Source organism: Pseudopodoces humilis, chromosome 17, assembly GCF_049639895.1.
Source record: "Pseudopodoces humilis isolate 2021_Gansu_Grassland_sample_001 chromosome 17, ASM4963989v1, whole genome shotgun sequence".
Lineage (NCBI taxonomy): Eukaryota > Metazoa > Chordata > Aves > Passeriformes > Paridae > Pseudopodoces > Pseudopodoces humilis.
In genome coordinates, this window is record NC_142216.1 from 16,047,957 (window position 1) to 16,072,448 (window position 24,492).

General features: G+C 55.2%; 1 protein-coding gene and 3 pseudogenes across 1 annotated transcript; all 4 read left to right on the forward strand.

Annotated features, from left to right (window-relative positions):
* The first annotated feature begins 54 nt into the window (after positions 1-54).
* On the forward strand, positions 55-2,565 carry LOC102107200 (protocadherin gamma-B5 pseudogene; annotated as a pseudogene).
* A 2,015-nt stretch (positions 2,566-4,580) lies between these two features.
* On the forward strand, positions 4,581-8,055 carry LOC148182986 (protocadherin gamma-A2 pseudogene; annotated as a pseudogene).
* A 1,769-nt stretch (positions 8,056-9,824) lies between these two features.
* LOC102112218 (protocadherin gamma-B5 pseudogene) lies at positions 9,825-16,014 on the forward strand (annotated as a pseudogene).
* An 11-nt stretch (positions 16,015-16,025) lies between these two features.
* LOC102111676 (protocadherin gamma-A5-like) lies at positions 16,026-23,292 on the forward strand (the record flags this gene model as incomplete). The annotated part of the gene is given in 5 exon segments (XM_088063777.1): positions 16,026-17,795; positions 18,213-18,266; positions 18,268-18,456; positions 22,859-23,068; positions 23,173-23,292. Coding segments are annotated over 5 exon segments (2,343 nt in total), but the record flags the coding sequence as incomplete, so codon positions are not given.
* Positions 23,293-24,492: the final 1,200 nt, after the last annotated feature.

Sequence of the window (24,492 nt, forward strand, 5' to 3'; positions counted from 1 at the left end):
GAGCGGCTGGAAGGGAGGCAGGGCAGCGGCAGGAGGCAGGAGCTTGGCGAGCGGCGGCGGCGGGCGAGAATGGCGGTGAGGCGGCGGCAGAGGCGCGGGCCGGGCGGCGGGCGAGCGCTGCTGGCCGCGGTGCTGCTGTGCGTGTGGTGGCGGGCGGCGGCCGAGCGGCTCCGCTACGCCATCCCCGAGGAGCTGGGCAGAGGCTCGCTCGTGGGGCCGCTGGCGCGGGACCTGGGGCTCAGCGCGGACGAGCTGCCGGCGCGCAAGCTGCGGCTGAGCGAGGAGAAGCAATACTTCACGGTGAATGAGGAGAACGGCAACCTGTACGTGAACGAGAGACTGGACCGGGAGGAGATGTGCGGCGCATCTGTGACCTGTTCTGTCAGCTTCGAGGCGCTGGTTCACAACCCGCTGAATATTTTCCACATCGAGGTGTCCATCGAGGATGTGAATGACAACTCCCCGACCTTCCGGAGAGATACTCTGGACTTCGAGATCAGTGAATGGACGTTTCCCGGTGCTCGTTTTCCGTTGGATACGGCACGAGATGCAGATGTAGGAAGCAATTCGCTGCTGACTTACCAACTCGCCAGCAACCCGTACTTCAGTTTGGCCTTGAAGGAGAACTCCGGCGGAAATAAACAGCCAGAATTGGTGCTAGACCAAGTATTGGACCGGGAGAAGCTGAGTTCCTTTGAACTGGTGCTGATGGCAGTGGATGGCGGGGACCCCACGAGGTCCGGGACTGTCCAGGTTCGCATAAATGTGACAGATGCTAATGACAACCCACCCGTTTTCAGCAAAAGCGTCTACGAGACGAGAGTGGCAGAGAGTCTTCCGGTGGGATCTCTGGTACTGAGGGTACGGGCCACGGATGCAGATGCAGGCTCGAACGCGCAGGTCTCCTACTCCTTTGGCAACGTTCTGGACGAAGTCCCTTTGTTGTTCACTGTCGACGGCAACAACGGGGAAATCAGGACAGCGGGTCTCCTCGATTTTGAGGGAGAAAATAAATATGCCTTCAGTCTGGTGGCAAAAGACGGTGGGGGGCTCAGCTCTCACTGCGAAGTGCAGATCGACATCACAGATGAGAATGACAACGCGCCCGAGATCACCATTCTATCCCTGTCCAGTCCCGTGCCCGAAGATGCCCCAGTGGGCACCGTGGTGGCTTTGCTAAAAGTAGTGGACAGAGACTCCGGCGAGAACGGCCAGGTGTCGTGCGAGCTGTCGGGGGAGGCGGCGCTGTCGCTGGTGGCGTCGTCGGGCGGCTCGTACAAGGTGGTGACGGCGAGCGCGCTGGACCGCGAGCAGGCGTCGGAGCAGCGCGTGACGGTGGTGGCCCGGGACCGGGGCAGGCGGTCGCTGTGGAGCAGCAGGGAGCTGGTGCTGGAGGTGTCGGACGTGAACGACAACGCGCCGGTGTTCGAGGAGGCGGCGTACAGCGCGTACGTGGCGGAGAACAACGCGGCGGGCGCGCTGGTGCTGCGCGTGCAGGCGCGGGACGCGGACGCGGGCGCCAACGGGCGCGTGAGCTACTGGCTGGCGGGCGGCAGCGCGGGCGCGGCGGGCGCGGCGCCGCTGGTGTCGGTGGACGCGCGGAGCGGCGCGCTGTACGCGCAGCGCTCCTTCGACTACGAGCAGTGCCGCGAGTTCGCGGTGGCCGTGCGGGCGCAGGACGGCGGCGCGCCGGCGCGCAGCTCCACGGCCACGGGGCGCGGCTTCGTGCTGGACCGCAACCACAACGCGCCGCGGGTGCTCTGGCCGACGGCGGCGGCGGCAGGGGCCACGGCGGCAACGGGAGAGGCGGCGGGAGAGGCGGCGTCTCCGTTCGAGGTGGTGCCGCGCTCGGCCGAGGCCGGCTACCTGGTGGCCAAGGTGGTGGCGGTGGACGCGGACGCGGGGCGCAACGCGTGGCTGTCGTACGAGCTGGTGCAGGCGCCGGAGCCGGCGCTGTTCCGCGTGGGGCTGCACAGCGGCGAGGTGCGCACGGCGCGCGCCGTGTCCGAGCGGGACGCGGCCAAGCAGCGTGTGGTGGCCGTGGTGAAGGACCACGGGCAGCCGGCGCTGTCGGCCACGGCCACGCTGCACGTGGTGCTGGCCGAGAGCTTGCAGGAGGCGCTGCCGGAGCTGAGCGAGCGGCCGGCGGGCGCCGAAGCGACGGCAGCCGAGCTGCAGTTCTACCTGGTGCTGGCGCTGGCGCTGCTGTCGGCGCTCTTGGTGCTGGGGGTGGCGCTGGCCGTGGTGGCGCGGCTGCGCCGGGCCGGGCCGCCCGCCGTGCTGCGCTGCCTGGGCGCGCAGCGCTTCTCGCTGGCCGGCGCCGCCTTCCCGGCCGACTTCTGCGAGGGCACCTTGCCCTACTCCTACAACCTGTGCGTGCCGCCGCCGGCCCGCGCCGTGCCCGAGGCCGTTTGGCCACCGCCGTTGCCGGTGCCGTCGGTGCCCGTCCTGTCGGCGGAGGAGCTTCTGGGCGGCGATTCCTGCGAGAAGCCGAGCCCGAGCAGTAACGTCGTCGTGGGAGAGCCGCCCGCCGATGCTGGTGCACTGCAGGTGTGTAAAGCTTGACCTTCTTCTGCTTTTAAAACTTTCGGAATCGTCCTCCTTGTTCCGGGTATTCTGTGCTTGGTGTCTGAGGGGACTCGTCGTCTGGGTCTCTATGTAGTGGCCGCGGAAGTTTCTCATTTTTTCTTGGTAACAGATTCAGCTGACAGGCTCTGTTTATGGCTCTCCTTTCGGCTCGTAGCAGCGTTTCTCAGTGTTTATCTGTTTTTCCTGAAACTGAAGTTTTTGTTTTTGTGAGTTGCACAGTCTGTCTCCGTGATGGAGTGAATTAAGGAACCGGCAATGCCCCATTCATGGAGAGCAGGAAGCACTTGATTCTTCCTTGGTCACAGGTTCAGCTTCAGGTGCGAGGTTTTGTCTTCAACTTTTGAGCTCTCTCAGTTGCAACGAGTTCGCAGTACCGCATGCACATTGGTATTGGTATTCTGTGAAAGGAGAATGGCTCATTGTCCATGAGGGGGTCGAGGAAAAAGAAAAAAACATTGACAGCGGGTGTTGGAGCTTTCATCCTTCCTGACTGCTTTGTTTAGTAAAGCTATGCTTGGAACTCGTGTAGAGCTTTACATAAACCCGCTCGTTAAACTTTGCGTTCTCCCGGTTTGATTTAGAAGGGAAACGAAAGTGGGAAGCTCCGTTGTCCATGCTGGGTGAAAAAAAGCGATTGTTGCCCTTCTATGGGGGGATTGTATTAGTGGGACTGGATGGCTTCTTTTTATGCATCCTGGCTGGCAGTTCTCTGTTTTGCCCTTCATGATCTTTATTTCATATGCTTGTGATAGGCTTGAATGATTTTTGTGTCAGAGATTTTGATTTTTCTATCCTTTTCTCACAAAGATGTTGGGGGTTTCAGGAGAACTCGGTGTATAGGGAACAGCAAATATCTGAAATTCTGTTGGCTAGGAGAGATATCTGAGATACAGAGGGATCACATATGAGGGAGATTGTGCAGATGACGGTTTAGGCACTTGAATGAATCAAATTTACGTTTTGATTACTAGTCAGAAACGTTTCAAAATCACAGTTGTATTTTTTCCTGTGGTTCTATTATTCCTTTCTTGGAAACACATCGTATCAGACTGGTTAAGAAATGCATAAATTAACAGTTTACTGATGAGCTTAAATTATTTACACGTTGATTTCAGAATAAAAGAAATCTAGAATGAATTGATGAAACGTAAACCTCTGTTATCTAATGAAACACTATGTTTGTTTTAGGAAGGCATGTGAAAGGTTTGAAATCCTGAAAGTTTTCTTTTAAGTGTTTTAGCTGCATGTTTATTTGTCCCGGCTATTCAATTCTGTAACAATTAGGTCTCTGACTTGAAGAAGCATGCAATTGCTCTCGTCCCGCTTGTGTTAATGAACCTGATAGCTGTGTTAATTCGGGATATGGAATCCTCCCGTTTCTTCTCTGAGTGCCTGATGTTGAAGATGCTCTTGAACAAAAAGGATAAGACTAACCACAAGCAACAGGGTAAAATACGAAAAATGTGTTTGAATTTACATAAAATTCCATTAGTAAGTGCTTAGTGTCCCGTGCGGTTAAAGAACCGCGCTCACGGAATATCTCTGCCTTCCTCCCGATCGCGATGCCCTAGAGGGTCAAAGGCGAGATGGGCTGGAGAAAAGCGGAGGCAGGAGATGGGCGCGGGACGGAAAGCGGCGTGTGGGTGGCGAGTGGTCCCTGTTTGTAGGCAGGCAGGGCGGGCAGCGCTCGGTGGCTGCAGTGCCGGGAGGAGGCTGCGGGCGCCGCTGTTGACCGAGAGGAGCGAGAGGAGGATCGGGGCGCTGCCGGCAGCCCCGCCCGCTGCGGCCAGGCTGGATCGCAGCTCGATCGCTGGATTGGTGGGTGGGCAGCCCGGGCGGCGGGTGTGTGCGATCGTCCTGCCGGTGCGGATCCGTGCGGCGGAGAGGCGGCGGAGGCTGGGGCAGGGCCCGGGAGCGGAGAGGCCGGTGGGAAAGGTCAGCAAGCGCTGGGAGCTGAGCAGCAGCGGCAGTGGGGAGCTAAGTTGGCGGAGATGAGCTGGGCGGGGAGGCGCTGGGGCCGGCGGCAGCGAGCTGTGCTCTGGGCCGTCCTGCTGGCGGTGTGGGAGGCGGCGTGGGGGCAGCTGCGCTACTCGGTGCCCGAGGAGCTGCCCAAGGGCTCGTTCGTCGGCGACGTCGCCAAGGACCTGGGGCTGCAGCTGCCGGAGATCCGAGCTCAGAGCATCCGCGTTGTATCCGAAGATAGGACGCAGTATTTCACTGTGCACGGGAAGACGGGACATTTAGTGACGGCGGAGAAGATCGACAGAGAACAGCTGTGCCGGTTGGTGGAGAAATGTGTGCTGCGCTGTGAGCTGATCGTGGAGGGACAGATGCAGGTTTATCTAATCGAAGTTGAAATCACAGACATTAACGATAACGCGCCCAGCTTCAAGGAAAGTGAGTTTGAGGAGAGGATTAGCGAAATGACAGCTCCAGGGGCACGGTTTCCTCTGGCCAGGGCTCACGACCCGGATTCGGGCCAGAATTCCGTGCAGAGCTACGAGCTGAGCGGTGACGAGCACTTCTCGCTGGCCGTGCAGGCGGGCCCCGGCGGCGATCAGCGTCCCGAGCTGGTGCTGGCCAAGGCGCTGGACCGGGAGGAGGCGGCGTTTCACGAGCTGGTGCTGAGGGCGATGGACGGCGGCAATCCGGCACGGACGGGCACGGCTCGGATCCGTGTGACCGTGCTGGATGCGAACGACAACGCGCCCGTGTTCAGCCAGGCGGAGTACACGGTGCGTGTGCCCGAGGACGTGCCCGTGGGCTCTGTCCTCGTCATCGTCACGGTCATGGACGCCGATGAGGGGCTATACGGAGAAATTAAATACTCCTTGAAGAAAGAGGCGGGCACGGCTATTTTCTATCTGGATACTGAGAGTGGAGCGATCACTCTGTTGCAGAGCCTGGACTATGAGGAAGGCAACTCCTACGAACTGGAGGTGCAGGCACGGGATGGCGGAGGCCTTTTCGACACTGCCAAAGTCGGGATCACCGTCACAGACATAAATGATAACGCACCTGTGATTTCGGTGAGGTCATCGCTGAGTGAGATTTCTGAAGACGCCCCATCGGGGACCGTGGTCGCCCTACTACACGTACAGGATCGGGACTCGGGAGCCAACGGTGAAGTGCGCTGTTCGCTCGACGGTGTCGTCCCGTTGCGGCTAGAGAAGTCTTTTGACGACTACTACCGTATGGTGACAGCGAGAGAGCTGGACCGGGAGCAGGTGTCGGAGTACAACGTGACGGTGCGGGCGGCCGACGGCGGGTCGCCGGCGCTGCAGAGCAGCGCGGTGCTGGCGCTGCGGGTGCTGGACGTGAACGACAACGCGCCGGTGTTCGCGGAGGAGCGCTACAGCGCGCGCGTGTGGGAGAACAACGCGGCGGGCGCGCTGGTGCTGACGGTGCGCGCCACGGACGCGGACTGGGGGCAGAACGCGCGCGTGCGGTACCGGCTGGCGGAGGGGCGGGTGCGGGGCGCGGCGCTGTCGTCGTACGTGTCGGTGCAGGCGGAGACGGGCGCGCTGTACGCGCTGCGCTCCTTGGACTACGAGGAGGTGCGCGAGCTGCGGCTGTGGGTGCGTGCGGAGGACGGCGGCGCGCCGGCGCTGAGCAGCAACGTGTCGGTGGTGCTGGTGATCGTGGACGAGGACGACAACGCGCCGCAGGGGCTGTCCCCGCCGCCGCTGTCGCGGGCGGCGGGCTCGGGCGGCGCGTGGTCGGGCGTGGAGCTGGCGCCGCGCTGGTCGGAGCCCGGCGCGCTGGTGGCCAAGGTGGTGGCGGTGGACGCGGACGCGGGGCAGAACGCGTGGCTGTCGTACGAGCTGGCCAAGGCGACGGAGCCGGGGCTGTCCCGCGTGGGGCTGCACAGCGGCGAGGTGCGCACGGCGCGCCCGCCGCTGGCCCGCGACGCGGCGCGCCAGAGCCTGGTGGTGCGGGTGAAGGACCACGGGCGGCCGGCGCTGTCGGCCACGGCCACGCTGAGCGTGCTGCTGGCCGAGAGCGTGGCCGAGCTGCTGGCCGAGCTGGGCAGCGCGGCCGAGGCGGCGGGGCCGGGCGAGCCGGCCGGCAGCCTGACGCGCTGGCTCGTGCTGGCCGTGGCCGCCGTGTCGTGCCTCTTCCTCGCCTTCCTGCTGCTGCTGCTGGCGCAGCGCCTGCGCCGCTGGCGCCGCCAGCACCTGCTGCCGGCCCAGAGCGGCGCCTTGCGCGGCGTGCCCGTGTCGCACTTCGTGGGCATCGACGGCGTGCGCGCCTTCCTGCAGTCCTACTCGCACGACGTGTCGCTCACGGCCGACTCGCGCAAGAGCCAGCTGCGCTTCTCGGCCGCCAGCTGCTGCGACACCCTCCCGGCGCGGCCTCTGCCCGACGAGCCCGCGCCGCTGCTCGGGGACGAGGACCCTGCCGCCGCCCTGCCCGAGGATCCCGCCGCTCCCTCGGTGAGTTGCTCTGGGCACGTTTACTCCGACAGTCGTGCTTCCTCCTGATGCTCCCGTGTCCTTTTCCCCGCGCTGTTCTCTGCCTTGCCTTGGAGATTTTGCCTTCCAAGCGAGGACGAGTTTCCCTCGGTGACGTTCTTTTGGCTGGTGCCCGTTGGTGTCGTTCTTTGGACATGGGCTCTGTCATCAGCCTTGCAGTTAGTGGAGAAGGAAGGAGGGAGAAGGCTGCTGCTGGCAGGCTGTTCGTTAGATCGTGAGTTTGGTTATTTCTCAGGTTGGAGGTGTTTTCCCCCCATGTCTCCTGTGCTGTGTAGAATGAGTGTTGCTGTTAGTGTTGGATGTTCTGAAGTGATGTATGGCGTTATTCGGAAATACAGCTTTTTATGAGGCTCACGTGTCTTCCCAAGAGCACATCTGCTTGAATAGGTTGAATGAATCGTGATCAACATGCTGATGGCTTTGCGTGGAACTTCTCTGCACGTTGTTCTCAGCCTTTATCATTGTACATGATCCATAGGGGAGATCAGCAGGAAAAGTCTTTGTGTCATCCAGGCTTTGATCTTTGTCCCCAACAGTGGATTTGGCCTGGCAAGCAGTGTTCCTTGATGCTGCCTGTGTGCCCGTTATGAAGATGAAGGGTTCTCTTAGAAGTTGTGGCTCTTTGAAAAGTCTGTGTGTGTATGTATGTGGAGGTGGAAATGCAGGAGGAAATGGCAGAACTGCTTTGTTTCTTTCTTGTTATTGAAGGTAAAGGTCTATCAAACGGAGCTGGATGAGCCCTGGCTATAAAATATTTAGCATGGCAAGAGAATTGGTTGGATGGGAAGGGAGAGATTTAATTTGTAGGAGGAGATAGAAGGTGGGCATAATTGCCCCTGTGCAGATCTTCACTGAGTCCGTCTCTCTTGGAAGACTGCTTGGCTTTTCCTTTTAGAGCGATGAAGTCTCTTCCCAGAACTTGAGTGAGAAGGCAAATGTCACTTCCATAGTGCAGAGGTGGAAAGATGGCTGTGTGAAATTGGTGGTGTGAAGAGAAATGGTGTGAGGAACTGGGCCTCCAGTGTCACGTGTTTTGAAGATGTGTGGGTGAAAGAAGCCTGAAGGGAATGTTTTCCTCCATTCCCTGTCCTGTTCCTTTCTCCAGTGTGGACTAATGGTGGCTTTTTCCTGTGAATGTAACAGTCTAGAAGATCTGTGTAGCAGGTGGATGGAGAACCCTGGGAGGTTCTGACAAAGTATTTGCATCCCATCATAAATGTGTCACTGAAAAGATTCACTTTGTGCTTATGGAAGATGCCATATGGGAAGAGCAAGCAATGTCATCAATGCCTGTAAATAACGTTATTGATCATCTCTTGTGAGTTTTATAACCTAGAAGAGTGTTGTGAGCTCTTCAATCCTGCAGATGTTAACTTTCTGTCTCACTCTTCTGATGATCTGAAGATGGATCTTTTATGTTTAGAGGTGAAAAGAGTCATTCATAGACAGGTTTCTGGAATATGTCTCTGTAAGAAATGCTTTTTCTTGTCCCATGGCTTGGGTGAGAAGTCAAATATTATCCATGATAAGGAGATCCTGTGTGAGCAACTTCCCTTTTGTTGGAGTCTGTGTAAATTCTGAAGATCTGTGATAAGCATGTGAGCTGTGAAGGGTTGTGGGGGAATTTTGGGGATGTAGTGTGTGAGGAGGAACTGGAGGAGACATGGCATGTGTTGTGTTGATGCCCAGGGCTATTGCTGGCCTGATGAAAATGAGTCAGGAGGAGTCTCATGATTTGATCTTGTGTGGTTTTGGCTCAAATGGCGCAGTTTTTGTTCCATATTCTGTTGCATCAAGAGTGGTGGTCACATATTTTGTGAGGAGTGCATGTGGTGAAGAATGGTGATGTTGGCTTTGAGGTGATCCTTGGATGGCTGGGTCTTTGCCAGAGCTGCTGAAAATTGATGGCCTATGTAACATTTTACACTTGTTCCAGTAATTGGGAAGAACAGAGTGATCTCATTTGTGATGCTTGGGATTTGAGAAGCTATGCACACAATTTTCTTCTAATGATGTCTTTATTCAATCTTTGCTTTCATGTTCTGTTTGGGCAGAGAGAAGAAGTCTGTCTGTACAGAGACAGGGCCAGTGCTGGAGTTCAGTGTAATATAGTTCCAAATGAATGAATGAATGGTGTCAAGGTCTGTTTGTCCTAGTAGTTAGATGAGTCTGAGAGCTGTGGTTCCAAGGTATTTCTTTGTCTTCCTATGCAAGGAAATGAGTGTCTGGTGTCTGTGTAGTGATCTCCTGTGTAAGGCCTCGTGTGCATTAGTTACAATCGAGATTCCTGTGTTGTGTATGTGGTACAGTTGAGACAATCTGAAATGTGAGACCATGATTGATCCTCATCTGGTCTTTCCCATTTTTGGCTGGGTTGGTCCAGTTTTTTGGAATTATTTTTCTGGGTTGATTTGGGTTGCTTCATTTGACTGGTTGTATTTTTTTGTCAAGGAGTGACATTGATCCTCAACAAGAACTTATTGTCTTCAAATGATTCCTTGCCTTCATTCATGGTTTGGCTTCTTCTTTGAGGTTGTTTTTTCTCATTTTGCTTTTTCTTGATTGTCTCTGCATATTGGTGTACTTACTATTATCAACAACCTATCCATTTTTTCAGTCTGTTGTGTATTAATATCTCTTGCTCTTGTTCGGTGGGAGTGGAAGGCAGGAGATATGTGAGTGACTTTGTGATTGGTTACAGTTGGCAGAAATAAAGATAAATACGACTTTAGTGGGCGTTGCATCTATGTGGAACAGAACATGTGGTAAGGGCAGGGATGAGATTCCCTGGAAGCCAATGGTTTGATGAGCCATTCTCCATTGGATGACCGCTAATCTTTTAGTGTGGTTGTTTATCATTTGTGTGCTTTGGAATCCTTCAGTTCCTTCTCATACCGGTGGTGAGCAGAGAAATGTCCCTCCCTTCTGGCTGTGGCTGTAGTGCATTATCATCTCCTGATAAATGTGCCCAGGGAGGAGATGGCCACAAGCAAAAGCTTCCAGTTGCATGGTGGAGAAGCAAAAGAAGAGAGGGGAGCTGTGAGTGTGAGGCCAGAGAAGAAGTGGGTCATTGCCTTGCTTTCCCATGTCATGGATCCCCCAAGGCTGTGCCTGATGGAGTAGGGTGTGCTTTGAGTTGCTTGTGTAGAGCAAGGGAGACCTACACAATGTTCTTGCCTCTGTTAATTTCTATGTGTTTGTAACTCTTGCATTGCTTGTTGTCATGAGCTGAAGCTCAGAGTGTCTGATCTTCTGTGTAAGGTCTCCTGTGTCCCAGTTGTCCGAGTGCAGGTGCAGTTCCCTCACACACCTGAGATGTTTAGAGGTGTAAAGAGGAAGGTTTCCATAAGCACTCTTTTTACCAGAGCATGTAGTCATATGGCAGCAGACAAATGTTTTTTACTAAGAGAAGGGAGGATTTGATTAGGGGAAATGTTTACAATGTGGATCGTGACAAAATGGGAAATATTGCCCTGAGATGTTTTGGATATGCCTCCAATGTTCAAGTCTTGTGGGAAATGTTCCTGCTCATGGCAGAGGTGTGGATTATATTACCTTGAAAGAAAAGTTTAAGTTGGAAACTTGGAACAGCTTTTAATTCTATGAAGGACCCAGCGTTGCTTTGCACTTTTCAATGTCAAGCTCTCACATTTGGAGATGCAGATAAAACAACTTTAATGAGTGAGAAATACAAGAATTAATGGTATTCTGCTATCATTGCATAGGGGTTGCTTACATTGTTTTAGTCTGATCTGTACCTCAGATTAATTCATCCCAGGTAATGAACGGACAATTCAAGATATGAGACAATGCTGCAGTAAAGCTCTTGAAGTCTTCCCTGTATTATTGTTTATTGCTGCTGTAGATGTGCCGTGATTTTATTAAGGGCTGCTGAATTCCGGTATAAAGTGATGAGCTATGAATATTTGGTACTGAGTATTCAATGAAAGCAATTGTTTTGCGACACAAAAGAATGACCTAAGATGACATCGTGGATAGAATGGGGTTGTAGTGGAATGGAGCAGGAGCTTGTGTGCTCGGTGTTTGCAGCGGAGGAGCGAGGCCGGAGGCGGTGCAGCCGCTGAGGCCCGGCCCAAGGCGGGCCCCGTTGAGCGCGGCCATCGGGCGGCTGCAGTGGCGTGGCGGCGCCTCCGGGTGCCGCTGTTGGCCGCCGCCTGCCGGCGCTGGGGCCGCCGCCGCCGCCGCCGCAGCGTCCTCCCCCCCCAGGCTGCTCGCCCGGCCGGCGCCGGCCAGAGCGGCAGCGGCAGCGGCAGCGTCAGCGGCGAGAGGCGGCTTTGGTGCGGCTTTGGTGCGGCGTTGAGGAGTCGCTTGTCGGGGAGCAGCGGCGTCCTTGTGGGGCCGAGCGGGACAGGCTTTGGTGCGGCGGCCCGTGCGCTGTGTGGCGAGAGCGGCTGGAAGGGAGGCAGGGCAGCGGCAGGAGGCAGGAGCTTGGCGAGCGGCGGCGGCGGGCGAGAATGGCGGTGAGGCGGCGGCAGAGGCGCGGGCCGGGCGGCGGGCGAGCGCTGCTGGCCGCGGTGCTGCTGTGCGTGTGGTGGCGGGCGGCGGGCGAGCGGCTCCGCTACGCCATCCCCGAGGAGCTGGGCAGAGGCTCGCTCGTGGGGCCGCTGGCGCGGGACCTGGGGCTCAGCGCGGACGAGCTGCCGGCGCGCAAGCTGCGGCTGAGCGAGGAGAAGCAATACTTCATGGTGAATGAGGAGAACGGCAACCTGTACGTGAACGAGAGGCTGGACCGGGAGGAGATGTGCGGCGCATCTTCGACCTGTTCTGTCAGCTTCGAGGTGCTGGTGCAGAACCCTCTGAACGTTTTCCACGTCGAGGTGTCCATCGAGGACGTGAATGACAACTCCCCGGTATTCAGCAAGGCTCATCTGGACCTGGAGATCAGTGAATTAATCCCTCCCGGTGCTCGTTTTCCTCTGGAGATGGCGCGAGATGCAGATGCAGGAAGCAATTCTCTGCTGACTTACCAACTAATCAGCAACCCGTCCTTCTCCCTGGCCATGAAGGAAAAGCCGGCCGGAAAGAAGCAGCCAGAATTGGTACTGGAGGGAGTGTTGGACCGAGAGAAACAGAGTTCCTTCGAATTGGTGCTGTTGGCGGTGGATGGTGGGGACCCCGCGAGGTCTGGAACTGTCCAGGTTCGAATCAATGTTACAGATGCCAATGATAACCCGCCCGAATTTAGCAACAGCCTTTACGAGGCGCGAGTGGCAGAGAATCTTCCAGTGAATTCCGTAGTACTGCAGGTAAGGGCAACAGATGCGGACAGAGGTTCAAACGGGCAAGTGTCCTATTCTTTTGGAAGCATCGCGGATGCTGCCAGGGCATTGTTCGCTATCGACAGTGAGAGTGGGGAAATTAGGACAGCGGGTCCTCTCGATTTCGAGGAGAGCAACAAATACGTTTTCAGCCTGGAAGCGATAGACGGTGGTGGTCTCACAGATCACTGCGAAGTGCAGATCGACATCACAGACGAGAATGACAACGCGCCCGAGATCACCATTCTATCCCTGTCCAGTCCCGTGCCCGAGGATGTTCCAGTCGGAACCGTGGTGGCCGTGCTGAAAGTGCGGGACAGAGACTCCGGCGAGAACGGTCAGGTGTCGTGCGAGTTGTCGGGGGAGGCGGCGCTGTCGCTGGTGGCGTCGTCGGGCGGCTCGTACAAGGTGGTGACGGCGAGCGCGCTGGACCGCGAGCAGGCGCCGGAGCAGCGCGTGACGGTGGTGGCCCGGGACCGGGGCAGGCCGTCGCTGTGGAGCAGCAGGGAGGTGGTGCTGGAGGTGTCGGTCGTGGACGACAACGCGCCGGTGTTCGAGGAGGCGGCGTACAGCGCGTACGTGGCGGAGAACAACGCGGCGGGCGCGCTGGTGCTGCGCGTGCAGGCGCGGGACGCGGACGCGGGCGCCAACGGGCGCGTGAGCTACTGGCTGGCGGGCGGCAGCGCGGGCGCGGCGCCGCTGGTGTCGGTGGAGGCGCGGAGCGGCGCGCTGTACGCGCAGCGCTCCTTCGACTACGAGCAGTACCGCGAGTTCGCGGTGGCCGTGCGGGCGCAGGACGGCGGCGCGCCGGCGCGCAGCTCCACGGCCACGGTGCGCGTCTTCGTGCTGGACCGCAACGACAACGCGCCGCGGGTGCTCTGGCCGGCGGCGGCGGCGGCAGCGGGAGAGGCGTCGTCTCCGTTCGAGGTGGTGCCGCGCTCGGCCGAGGCCGGCTACCTGGTGGCCAAGGTGGTGGCGGGGGGCGCGGACGCGGGGCGCAACGCGTGGCTGTCGTACGGGCTGGTGCAGGCGTCGGAGCCGGCGCTGTTCCGCGTGGGGCTGCACAGCGGCGAGGTGCGCACGGCGCGCGCCGTGTCCGAGCGGGACGCGGCCAAGCAGCGTGTGGTGGCCGTGGTGAAGGACCACGGGCAGCCGGCGCTGTCGGCCACGGCCACGCTGCACGTGGTGCTGGCCGAGAGCTGGCAGGGGGCGCGGCGGGAGCCGAGCGACCGGCGGGGGGGCGCCGAGGCGGAGGCGGCGGCGGCGGCGGCCGAGCTGCAGTTCTACCTGGTGCTGGCGCTGGCGCTGCTGTCGGCGCTCCTGGTGCTGAGCGTGGTGCTGGCTGTGGTGGCGCGGCTGCGCCGGGCCGGGCCGCCCGCCGTGCTGCGCTGCCTGGGCGCGCAGCGCTTCTCGCTGGCCGGCGCCGCCTTCCCGGCCGACTTCTGCGAGGGAACCTTGCCCTACTCCTACAACCTGTGCGTGCCGCCGCCGGCCCGCGCCGTGCCCGAGGCCGCTTGGCCGCCGCCGCCGGTGCCGTCGGTGCCCGTCCTGTCGGCGGAGGAGCTTCTGGGCGGCGATTCCTGCGAGAAGCCGAGCCCGAGCAGTAACGTCGTCGTGGGAGAGCCGCCCGCTGATGCTGGTGCAATGCAGGTGTGTAAAGCGTGAGCTCCTTCTGGTTTTAAAACTTTCTGAAACCTTGTTCATGTTTTCCGGGTATTCTCTGCGTGGTGTCAGTGGGGACCTGTCATCTTTGTCTCTGCATAGTGGAGGAAGTTTTTCATTGTTTTCTGGTAACAGATTCAGCTGACAGGCTTTGACTTAATCTCTCCTTTCGGTTCGTGGCAGCATTTCTCATTGTTTCTCTGTGATTCTTGAGACTGAAGTTTTTGCTTTTGTGAGTTGCACGGTTCTGTCTCTGTGATGGAGTGAATTAAGGAACGGGCAATGCCCCGTTCATGGAGAGCAAGAAGCACTTGGTGCTTTCTTGGTCACAGGTTCAGCTTCAGTCACGAGATTTTGTCTTTAGCACTTTAGTTCTGTAAATTGGAAAGTGCTGGCACTATTGAATGCAGGTTAGTGTTCTGTGGGAGGACAACTGCTGATTCTGCGTGATGGAGTCGAGGCAAAAAGAGAAAAGTACGAGCACCGAGTGTTGGAGTTTTGTCCTTCTTGACTGCTTTGTTCATAAAGGCTGTGCTTGGAACCCGTGTACAGTTTTAAACAGATCTGCTCGTTAAACTTTCTTTAGTTCCGTGTGTATTTTGAAAGAAAACGAATGTGCAAAGTTAATTTCTCCTTGTTGAGTGAAAATAGATTTTTTTTGTCAGTCATTTTTGATGGGATTGCAGTAGTATGTCTGCACGGCTTTCTTTATGCGTCCTGGCTGGCTGTTGGCTTTGTTTTGCGCTTCATGAACTTTATTATATGTGCAGGTGTGAGTGTTGAACGATTGCTGTTTCAGAGATTTTTATTTTTTTAATCCTCATTACATAGCGAATTTGAGGGATATAGTAGAACTCGGATATATCGAGAGCAGCAAAATTCTGCTGTTCTGTTGTCTAGAAGAGACATCTGAGATACGAAGGGATCACATATGAGGGAGATTGTCAAGACGACGGTTTAGGTACTTGAATCATTCCCATTTGCATATTGATTAGTGGTCAGAAATGTTTCAAAATCACAATTGTACTGTTGTTCTGTTGTTCTATAATTCCTTTCATATAAACATATTGCATCAGCGTCGTTAAGAAATGCATAAATGAATACTTTACCATCGAGCTTGAACGCTTTAGACATTGATTTCAGAAAAAAAGAAACCTACAATGAGTTGGTTAAATATTAGTATCTGCAAAGTCAGGACATAGTAGTTTTCTCTTTGGAAGGGATAAAAATTACCTGAAGTACTGAAACTCCCTTTGAGGGTTTTAGCTGAATCTTTTTTGTAACTGAAATTCAGTCCGGTGGCAGTTAGGTCCCTGACTTAAAGAAGCACTCGTCCCGTTTGTGTTAATGAACCTGATAATTGTGTTATTTTGCGATATGGAATCCTCCCGTTTTCCCTCTGAGAGCCTGATGTTGATGATGCTTTTGAACATAAAGCATAAGGCTAACAATAAGCTACAGGGTAAAATACAAAAAATGTGTTTGAATTTACGTATAAATACATTATTCAGTGCTTAGTGTCCCGTGCGGTTAAAGAACCGCGCTCACGGAATATCTCTGCCTTCCTCCCGATCGTGATACCCTGGAGGGTGAAAGCCGAGATGGGCTGGAGAAAAGCGGAGGCAGGAGATGGGCGAGGGACGAAAAGCGGCGTGTGGGTGGCGAGTGGTCCCTGTTTGTAGGCAGGCAGGGCGGGCAGCGCTCGGTGGCTGCAGTGCCGGGAGGAGGCTGCGGGCGCCGCTGTTGACCGAGAGGAGCGAGAGGAGGATCGGAGCGCTGCCGGCAGCCCCGCCCGCTGCGGCCAGGCTGGATCGCAGCTCGATCGCTGGATTGGTGGGTTGGCAGCCCGGGCGGCGGTGTGCGATCGTCCTGCCGGTGCGGATCCGTGCGGCGGAGAGGCGGCGGAGGCTGGGGCAGGGCCCGGGAGCGGAGAGAGGCCGGTGGGAAAGGTCAGCAAGCGCTGGGAGCTGAGCAGCAGCGGCAGCGGGGAGCTAAGTTGGGGGAGATGAGCTGGGCGGGGAGGCGCTGGGGCCGGCGGCAGCGAGCTGTGCTCTGGGCCGTCCTGCTGGCGGCGTGGGAGGCGGCGCGGGGGCAGCTGCGCTACTCGGTGCCCGAGGAGCTGCCCAAGGGCTCGTTCGTGGGCGACGTGGCCAAGGAGCTGGGGCTGCAGCTGCCGGAGCTCAGGGACCGGGGCGTGCGCATTGTCTCCGAGGGACGGACGCAGTATTTCGCTTTGCACGGGAAGACGGGACATTTAGTGACGGCGGAGAGGATCGACAGAGAGCAGCTGTGCGAGCGTGTGCAGCAATGCGTGCTGCGCTGTGAGCTGATCGTGGAGGGGGAAATGAAGGTTTATGGAATCCAGGTGGAGATCACGGACATTAATGACAATGTGCCCAGCTTTAAAGAAAGCGAGTTTGAGGAGCGGATTAGCGAGACGACAGCGCCGGGATCGCGGTTTCCCCTGGCCGAGGCTCATGACCCGGATTCGGGCCGAAATTCCCTGCAGAGCTACGAGCTGAGCGGTGACGAGCACTTCTCGCTGGCCGTGCAGGCGGGCCCCGGCGGCGATCAGCGTCCCGAGCTGGTGCTGGCCAAGGCGCTGGACCGGGAGGAGGCGGCGTTTCACGAGCTGGTGCTGAAGGCGATGGACGGCGGCAATCCGGCACGGACGGGCACGGCTCGGATCCGTGTGACCGTGGTGGACGCGAACGACAACGCGCCCGTGTTCAGCCAGGCGGAGTACACGGTGCGTGTGCCCGAGGACGTGCCCGTGGGCTCTGTCCTCGTCACCGTCACGGCCACGGACGCCGACGAGGGGCTATACGGAGAAATTAAATACTCCTTGAGGAAAGAGACAAACAGGGCTATTTTTCATCTGGACTACGAGGGTGGAGCGATCACTCTGTTGCAGAGCCTGGACTTCGAGAAAGGCTCCTCTTACGAACTGGAGGTGCAGGCACGGGATGGCGGAGGCCTTTTCGACACTGCCAAAATCGCGATCACCGTCACAGACATAAACGATAACGCACCTGTGATTTCTGTGCGGTCTGCTGTGAGTGAAATTTCTGAAGACGCCCCATCGGGGACGGTGGTGGCCCTGCTGCACGTGTATGATCAAGACTCGGGAGCCAACGGCGAGGTGCACTGCTCGCTTGAAGGGGGCCTTCACTTCACACTGGAGAAGTCATTTGATAATTACTACTGCGTGGTGACAGCGAGAGAGCTGGACCGGGAGCAGGTGTCGGAGTACAACGTGACGGTGCGGGCGGCCGACGGCGGGTCGCCGGCGCTGCAGAGCAGCGCGGTGCTGGCGCTGCGGGTGCTGGACGTGAACGACAACGCGCCGGTGTTCGCGGAGGAGCGCTACAGCGCGCGCGTGTGGGAGAACAACGCGGCGGGCGCGCTGGTGCTGACGGTGCGCGCCACGGCCGCGGACTGGGGGCAGAACGCGCGCGTGCGGTACCGGCTGGCGGAGGGGCGGGTGCGGGGCGCGGCGCTGTCGTCGTACGTGTCGGTGCAGGCGGAGACGGGCGCGCTGTACGCGCTGCGCTCCTTGGACTACGAGGAGGTGCGCGAGCTGCGGCTGTGGGTGCGTGCGGAGGACGGCGGCGCGCCGGCGCTGAGCAGCAACGTGTCGGGGGTGCTGGTGGTCGTGGACGAGAACGACAAAGCGCCGCAGGTGCTGTTCCCGCCGCCGCTGTCTCGGGCGGCGGGCTCGGGCGGCGCGTGGTCGGGCGTGGAGCTGGCGCCGCGCTGGTCGGAGCCCGGCGCGCTGGTGGCCAAGGTGGTGGCGGTGGACGCGGACGCGGGGCAGAACGCGTGGCTGTCGTACGAGCTGGCCAAGGCGACGGAGCCGGGGCTGTTCCGCGTGGGGCTGCACAGCGGCGAGGGGCGCACGGCGCGCTCGCCGCTGGCCCGCGACGCGGCGCGCCAGAGCCTGGTGGTGCTGGTGAAGGACCACGGGCGGCCGGCGCTGTCGGCCACGGCCACGCTGAGCGTGCTGCTGGCCGAGAGCGTGGCCGAGCTGCTGGCCGAGCTGGGCAGCGCGGCCGAGGCGGCGGCGCCGGGCGAGCCGGCCGGCAGGCTGGCGCGCTGGCTCGTGCTGGCCGTGGCCGCCGTGTCGTGCCTCTTCCTCGCCTTCCTGCTGCTGCTGCTGGCGCTGCGCCTGCGCCGCTGGCGCCGCCAGCACCTGCTGCCGGCCCAGAGCGGCGCCTTGCGCGGCGTGCCCGTGTCGCACTTCGTGGGCATCGACGGCGTTGCGCGCCTTCCTGCAGTCCTACTCGCACGACGTGTCGCTCACGGCCGACTCGCGCAAGAGCCAGCTGCGCCTCTCGGCCGCCAGCTGCTGCGACACCCTCCCGGCGCGGCCTGTGCCCGACGAGCCCGCGCCGCTGCTCGGGGACGAGGACCCTGCCGCCGCCCTGCCCGCGGATCCCGCCGCTCCCTCGGTGAGTTGCTCTGGGCACGTTTTCTCGGACACTCGTGCTTTCTGCTGCTGCTCCGGTGTCCTTTCCCCGCCCTGTTCTCTGCCTTGCCTTGGAGATTTTGCTTCCAAGCGAGGTCGAGTTTCCCTCGGTGACGTTCTTATGGCTGGTGCCCGTTGGTGTCGTTCTTTGGACATGGGCTCTGTCGTCAGCCTTGCAGTTAGTGGAGAAGGAAGGAGGGAGAAGGCTGCTGCTGGCAGGCTGTTTGTTAGATCGTGAGTTTGGGTATTTCTCAGATTGGAGGTGTTTTCCCCCCATGTTGCCTGTGCTGTGTAGAATGAGTGTTGTTGTTAGTGTTAGATCTTCTGAAGTGATGTATGGCGTTATGAAGTAATACAGCTTTTTATGAGGCTCATGTGTCTTCCCAACAGCACCTGTGCTTGAATGGGTTGAATGTGTCTTGATCATAATTCTGTGGGATTCCCATCGGTTTTCTCTGCCCGTTGTTCTCAGCTTTTGTCTTTCACCATGATCCGTAGTGCAGGTCAGCAGGAAAAGTCTTTGCGTCATTCATGCTTTGATCTTTGTCCGTGACAGAGAACTGGGCCTGGCAAGCAGTGTTCCTTGATGATGTCTGTGTGCCTGTTATGAAGATGAAGGATCCTCTTTTAGTTGTGGCTCTTTGAAAAGTCTGTGGCTGCATGTGGAGGAGTAAATGGAAGAACTGCTTTAGTTTTTTTCTTGTTTTTCAATGTAGAGCTATTAGAAATGGATCGGGATGAGCCCTGGCTGTAAAATATTTGTCATGGCAAGAGAATTGGCTGGATGGGAAAGGAGAGATTTAATTTCCAGCAGGAGATGTAAGCTGGGCACAATTCCCCCTGTGCAGATATTCACTGAGTCGGTCTCTCTTGGAAGACTGCTTGGCTTTTCCTTTTAGAGCTATGAAGTCTCTTCCCAGCACTTGAGTGAGCAGGCAAATGTCGCTTCCATAGTGCAGAGGTGGAAAGATGGCTGTGTGAAATTGGTGGTGTGAAGAGAAATGGTGTGGGGAACCTGGCCTCCAGTGTCACGTGTTTTGAAGATGTGTGGGTGAAAGAAGCCCATGGATGATGGGAAGGGTTGGAAATTGGAGTTGTGTGAGCTGTGCATGAATGTCTGCTGCAAGCCTGAAGGGAATGTTTTCCTCCATTCCCTGTCCAGTTCCTGTCTCCAGCATGAACCAAGATGGGGTTTTCCCTGTGAATGTAATAGCCTAGAAGATCTGTGTAGCAGGTGGCTGGAGAACCCTGGGAGGTTCTTCCAAAGTATTTGCATCCCATCATAATTGTGTCACTGAAAAGCTTCACTTTGTGCTTATGGAAGATGCCATATGGGAAGAACAAGCAATGTCTTCAGTGCCTGTAAACAACGTTATTGATCATCTCCTGTGAGTTCTATACCCCAGAAGAGTGTTGTGAGCTCTTCAGTCCTGCAGGTATTAATTTTCTATCTCACTCTTCTTATGATCTGAAGATGGATCTCTCATGTTTAGAGGTGGAAAGAGAAAGACTTTCATAGGCAGGTTTCTGGAAAATGTCTCTGTAAGAAATGCTTTTTTCTTGTCCCGTGGCTTGTGTGAGAAGTGAAATATTATCCATGATCAGAGGATTCTGTCTTCACAACTTTCCTTTTGTTGGAGTCTGTGTAAATTCTGAAGATCTGTAATAACCGTGTGAGCTGTGAAGGGTTAGGGGGGTGTGTTGTGGATGTGGTGTGTGAGGAGGTAGTGGAGGAGATATGGCATGTGTTGTGTTGATGTCCAGGGCTATTGCTGACCTGATGGAAATGAGTCAGGAGGAGTCTCCTGCTTTTCTCTTTTGTGGTTTTGGCTCAAACGGCACAGTTTGTGTTCCATATTCTGTTGCATCAAGAATGGTGGTCACCCATGTTGTGAGGAGTGCATGTGGTGAAGAATGGTGATGTTGGCTTTGAGGTGATCCTTGGATGGCTGGGTCTTTGCCAGAGCTGCTGAAAATTGATGGCCTATGTAACATTTTACACTTGTTCCAATAACTGGGAGGAACAGCATAATCTCATTTGTGATGCTTGGTATCTGAGACGCTGTTATCACAAGTTTTCTTTTAGTGATGTCTTTATTCAATCTTTGCTTTCATGTTCTGTTTGGACAGTGGGAAGAAGTCTGTCTATGCAGAGACATGGCTGGTGCTGGCGTTCACTGTGATATAGTTCCAAAACAATGAATGAATGGTGTCAAGGTCTATTTGTCCTAGTAGTTAGACGAGGCTGAGAGCTGTGGTTCCAAGGTTTTTCTTTGTCTTCCTATGCAAGGAAATGAGTGTCTGGTGTCTGTGTAGTGAGCTCCTGTGTGAGGCCTCGTGTGCATTAGTTACAATTGAGTTTCCTGTGTTGTGTATGTGGTACAGTTGAGACAATCTGAAATGTGAGGCCATGATGGATACTCTGCTGGTGTTTTTCCGTTCTTGGCTGGGTTGTTTAACTTTTTTTGGCTGATTTGTTTGGTTTGGGTTGGGTTTGGTAGGGTTGGTTGTTTGCTTGTTATTGCTTTTTTTTTTTGTCTCAAGGAGTAAAATTGATCCTCATTGTGCCTGGAAATCCTTCAAGCTCTAGACCATAAAATTATCCTGGAGGGAGAGTGTCTGTCATCCGTATCTTGAAGCTTTGAATGAAATCATAGAATCCCAGAAACACAGAGTCAGAGAATGGTTTGTATTGAAAAGGACCATCAAGATCATCTCCTTCCAACTCCTCTGCCATGGGCAGGGACATCTTCCAGCAGAGCAGCTTCTTCAGAGCCCCACCCAGCTTGACACTGAATATTACATTTAAGAAATTCAATTTCATAAATATTCATTTCCCCAAGGTGGTGTTTTCTCTGTGTGGAACTGTACATATAGAGCCATAATTCCTGTGTGGAACAATAATTAATTGTGTGTGAAACCTCCATTATCCATCTGTTTCTCTATGCAACATTGTGATCTAGAATTTCTTCAGAGTTCTAATTGCACTTTCATTCAGGCCCTCCTTTGCAGAAAGGCTGCAGCTCATTTTAACAATTCAGTACTTCGAAAATTGAAGCAGTGGTTGTTCAGCACATTCTTATTTCAGTGACCCAGGAAGGAACTATGTGTGGGGAATAGGAAGAATAGGAATCAGATGCAATAAGAGAATCTGTTGTAATTTGTCAGAAGATTTAACTTGAAGAAGAGGCTGAGGAGAAGCTGTTTAAAATGCTGGTTTTATATTTGTGCAAGTTGAGCAGGCCATGCAGTAGAAAAAGCTCGCTGAGCTGAGGATTAATTCTTCAAATGAAGCCCCCTATCCTCTGTGCAGTGAAATTCTTTAGGGCCACACTTGCAGCTGGAGACCTTGGGAAATTCCAGGAGCTCTCAGGGATGAATTCTAGGGCCTGAAATAAAGGCCTAGAAGACTTTATTGTGATTATCTCTGACAACTTGTTGTCTTCTAATACCTCCTTGCCTTATCTGATTAATGGTTTGGGTTTTCTGTAAGTTTAGTTGTGATCTGTTCAGTGTTGTGTTGCCTATATTTACTCAGTGTTTAGACCTACTTTATATTATCCATAACCCATCTTTTTTCAGCAATCTATGATATGTTAGTATCTCCTTCTCTTGTTCAGTGGGTGTGGAAGGCAGGAGATATGAGAGTGACTTTCTGTTCTGTTACTGTTGGCAGAAATAGATGTAATAAATATGACTTTAGTGGGTGTTGCACCTGGATGGAACAGAACATGTGAAAAGGACAGGGAGGAGATTCCCTGGAAGCCAATGGTTTGATGAGCCATTCTCCATTGGATGACCGCTAATCTTTTAGTGTGGTTGTTTATCATTTGTGTGCTTTGGAATCCTTCAGTTCCTTCTCATACCAGTGGTGAGCAGAGAAATGTCCCTCCCTTCTGGCTGTGGCTGTAGTGCATTATCATCTCCTGATAAATGTGCCCAGGGAGGAGATGGCCACAAGCAAAAGCTTCCAGTTGCATGGTGGAGAAGCAAAAGAAGAGAGGGGAGCTGTGAGTGTGAGGCCAGAGAAGAAGTGGGTCATTGCCTTGCTTGTCCCATGTCATGGATCCCCCAAGGCTGTGCCTGATGGAGTAGGGTGTGCTTTGAGTTGTTTGTGTAGAGCAAGGGAGGCTTACAAAGTGTTCTTGCCTCTGTTAATTTCTATGTGTTTGTAACTCTTGCATTCCTTGTCATGAGCTGAAGCTCAGCGTGTCTGATCTTCTGTGGAAGGTCTCCTGTGTCCCAATTGTCCGAGTGCAGGTGCAGTTCCCTCACACACCTGAGATGTTTAGAGGTGTAAAGAGGAAGGGTTTCCTAAGCACATGTGTGCTCAGCCAGGAACACTTTGTCTGTAGTGTAATGATGCAGAATCCTCTCTGCTGCAGTCGTCCAAGTGCAGAGAGGCCACCCAGCCCAGCCAAGACTTTCTGGGACAGAGCAGGGGCCAGAGGGAGAACGTGTGCAGTGTCCCCCACATCATCACGCAGAGGAACTTGCTGGGCAGTGATCTAGAGGCTGTTAAATGGCTGAGGAACAGGCTGGAGAGTCACGGCTGGAGAGTTATAGACAGTGGCTCAATGTGCAGGTGGAAAGCAGTAAGTGGTGCTGTCCCTCAAGTTTCCTTAGTGGGACCAGTCCTGCTGAGTGGCTTCATGGAGAGTGGGATTGAGTGAACCTTCAGAAAATTTTCAGCTGACAGCAACTGGAGTTGATTGACGAGAGGGCAGAGATGCCGGCAAGGGACAGGCTGGAGAAGTGGCGCCATGCAAACATCCTGAAGTTGAAGAAGGCCAAGTGGCGGGTCCTGCACGTGGGTTAGGGCAATCCCCAGTTTACACAGAGAGTAGGGGAGAGGGAAGAGGTGTGCAGAGAAGTCCTTTGGGTTCTTGGTGGGTGATAAGATGGGACATGAGGTGCCAGTGGGCACCTGCTGCTGCAATGGTGTCCTGCACTGCATGAGAAGTACTCTGCCCAGCAGCAGGTCAGAGCAGGTGCTTCCCCCACTCCCAAATCTTTTTGTGAGACTGTAGAGTGCATGGAGATGTTTGGCCAATATCCCAAGTGGCCATGGTGGAGTGTCCAGAAGAATGATGGAAGTGGTCTGAGGGTTGGAAGATGTGAGCTGTGCAGAAGGACTGAAGGAGTTTAGGTGTTGTATCATGGGGAAAAGATCCCTGTGTGTAGAATTTTGGCAGTGTTCTTTTGGGGTTTTTTGCTCTTCCAATTTACAAATGCAGTCACAGGAAATATTGGCAGAGTTCTTTTTACCAGGGCCAGTGGTCATAGGTCAGTAGAGAAGTGTTTTTATCTAAGAGAAGGGAAGTTTTGATTAGGGGAAATCTTTCCCGTTTGGTTTGTGAGAAAATGGAACATACAGCCCAGAGAAGTTTGGGATATGCCTCTAGGTTTCAAGAGTAGGAGAAAGTGTTCCTACTCATGGCAGAGGTGTGGCTTAAATGACCTTTAAAAAACGTTTTTTATGTTGAAAACTGAGAAAAAATGGTTAGCTCTATCAAGGACACAGCATTTCTTTGCACTTTCCATTGTCAAATGTTCTGATATGGAGATGTAGATGAAACAAGTTTTATTCGTCAGAAAGTAAAAGAAAATATTATTCTGCTATCTTTGCAAAGAAATTGCGTACATTGTTTTAGGTTTCTATATACCACAGGTTAATTCATCCCATGTAATAAAGGAGAAACCAAGATATGGGACAAATATAAAAAAAGCTCTTTAATTCTTCCCTATATTATAGTTTATTGACGCTGTAGATGTGCCATGATTTTATTCAGGGCAGCTGAATTCCAGTATTAACTGAGGAGCCATGAATATTTGCTTCTGAGTATTCAATCAAAAGAGTTGTTTTGCGAGTGAAAAGAATGGCCTAAGATCACATCGTGGATAGAATGGGGTTGTAGTGGAATGGAGCAGGAGCTTGTGTGCTCGGTGTTTGCAGCGGAGGAGCGAGGCCGGAGGCGGTGCAGCCGCTGAGGCCCGGCCCAAGGCGGGCCCCGTTGAG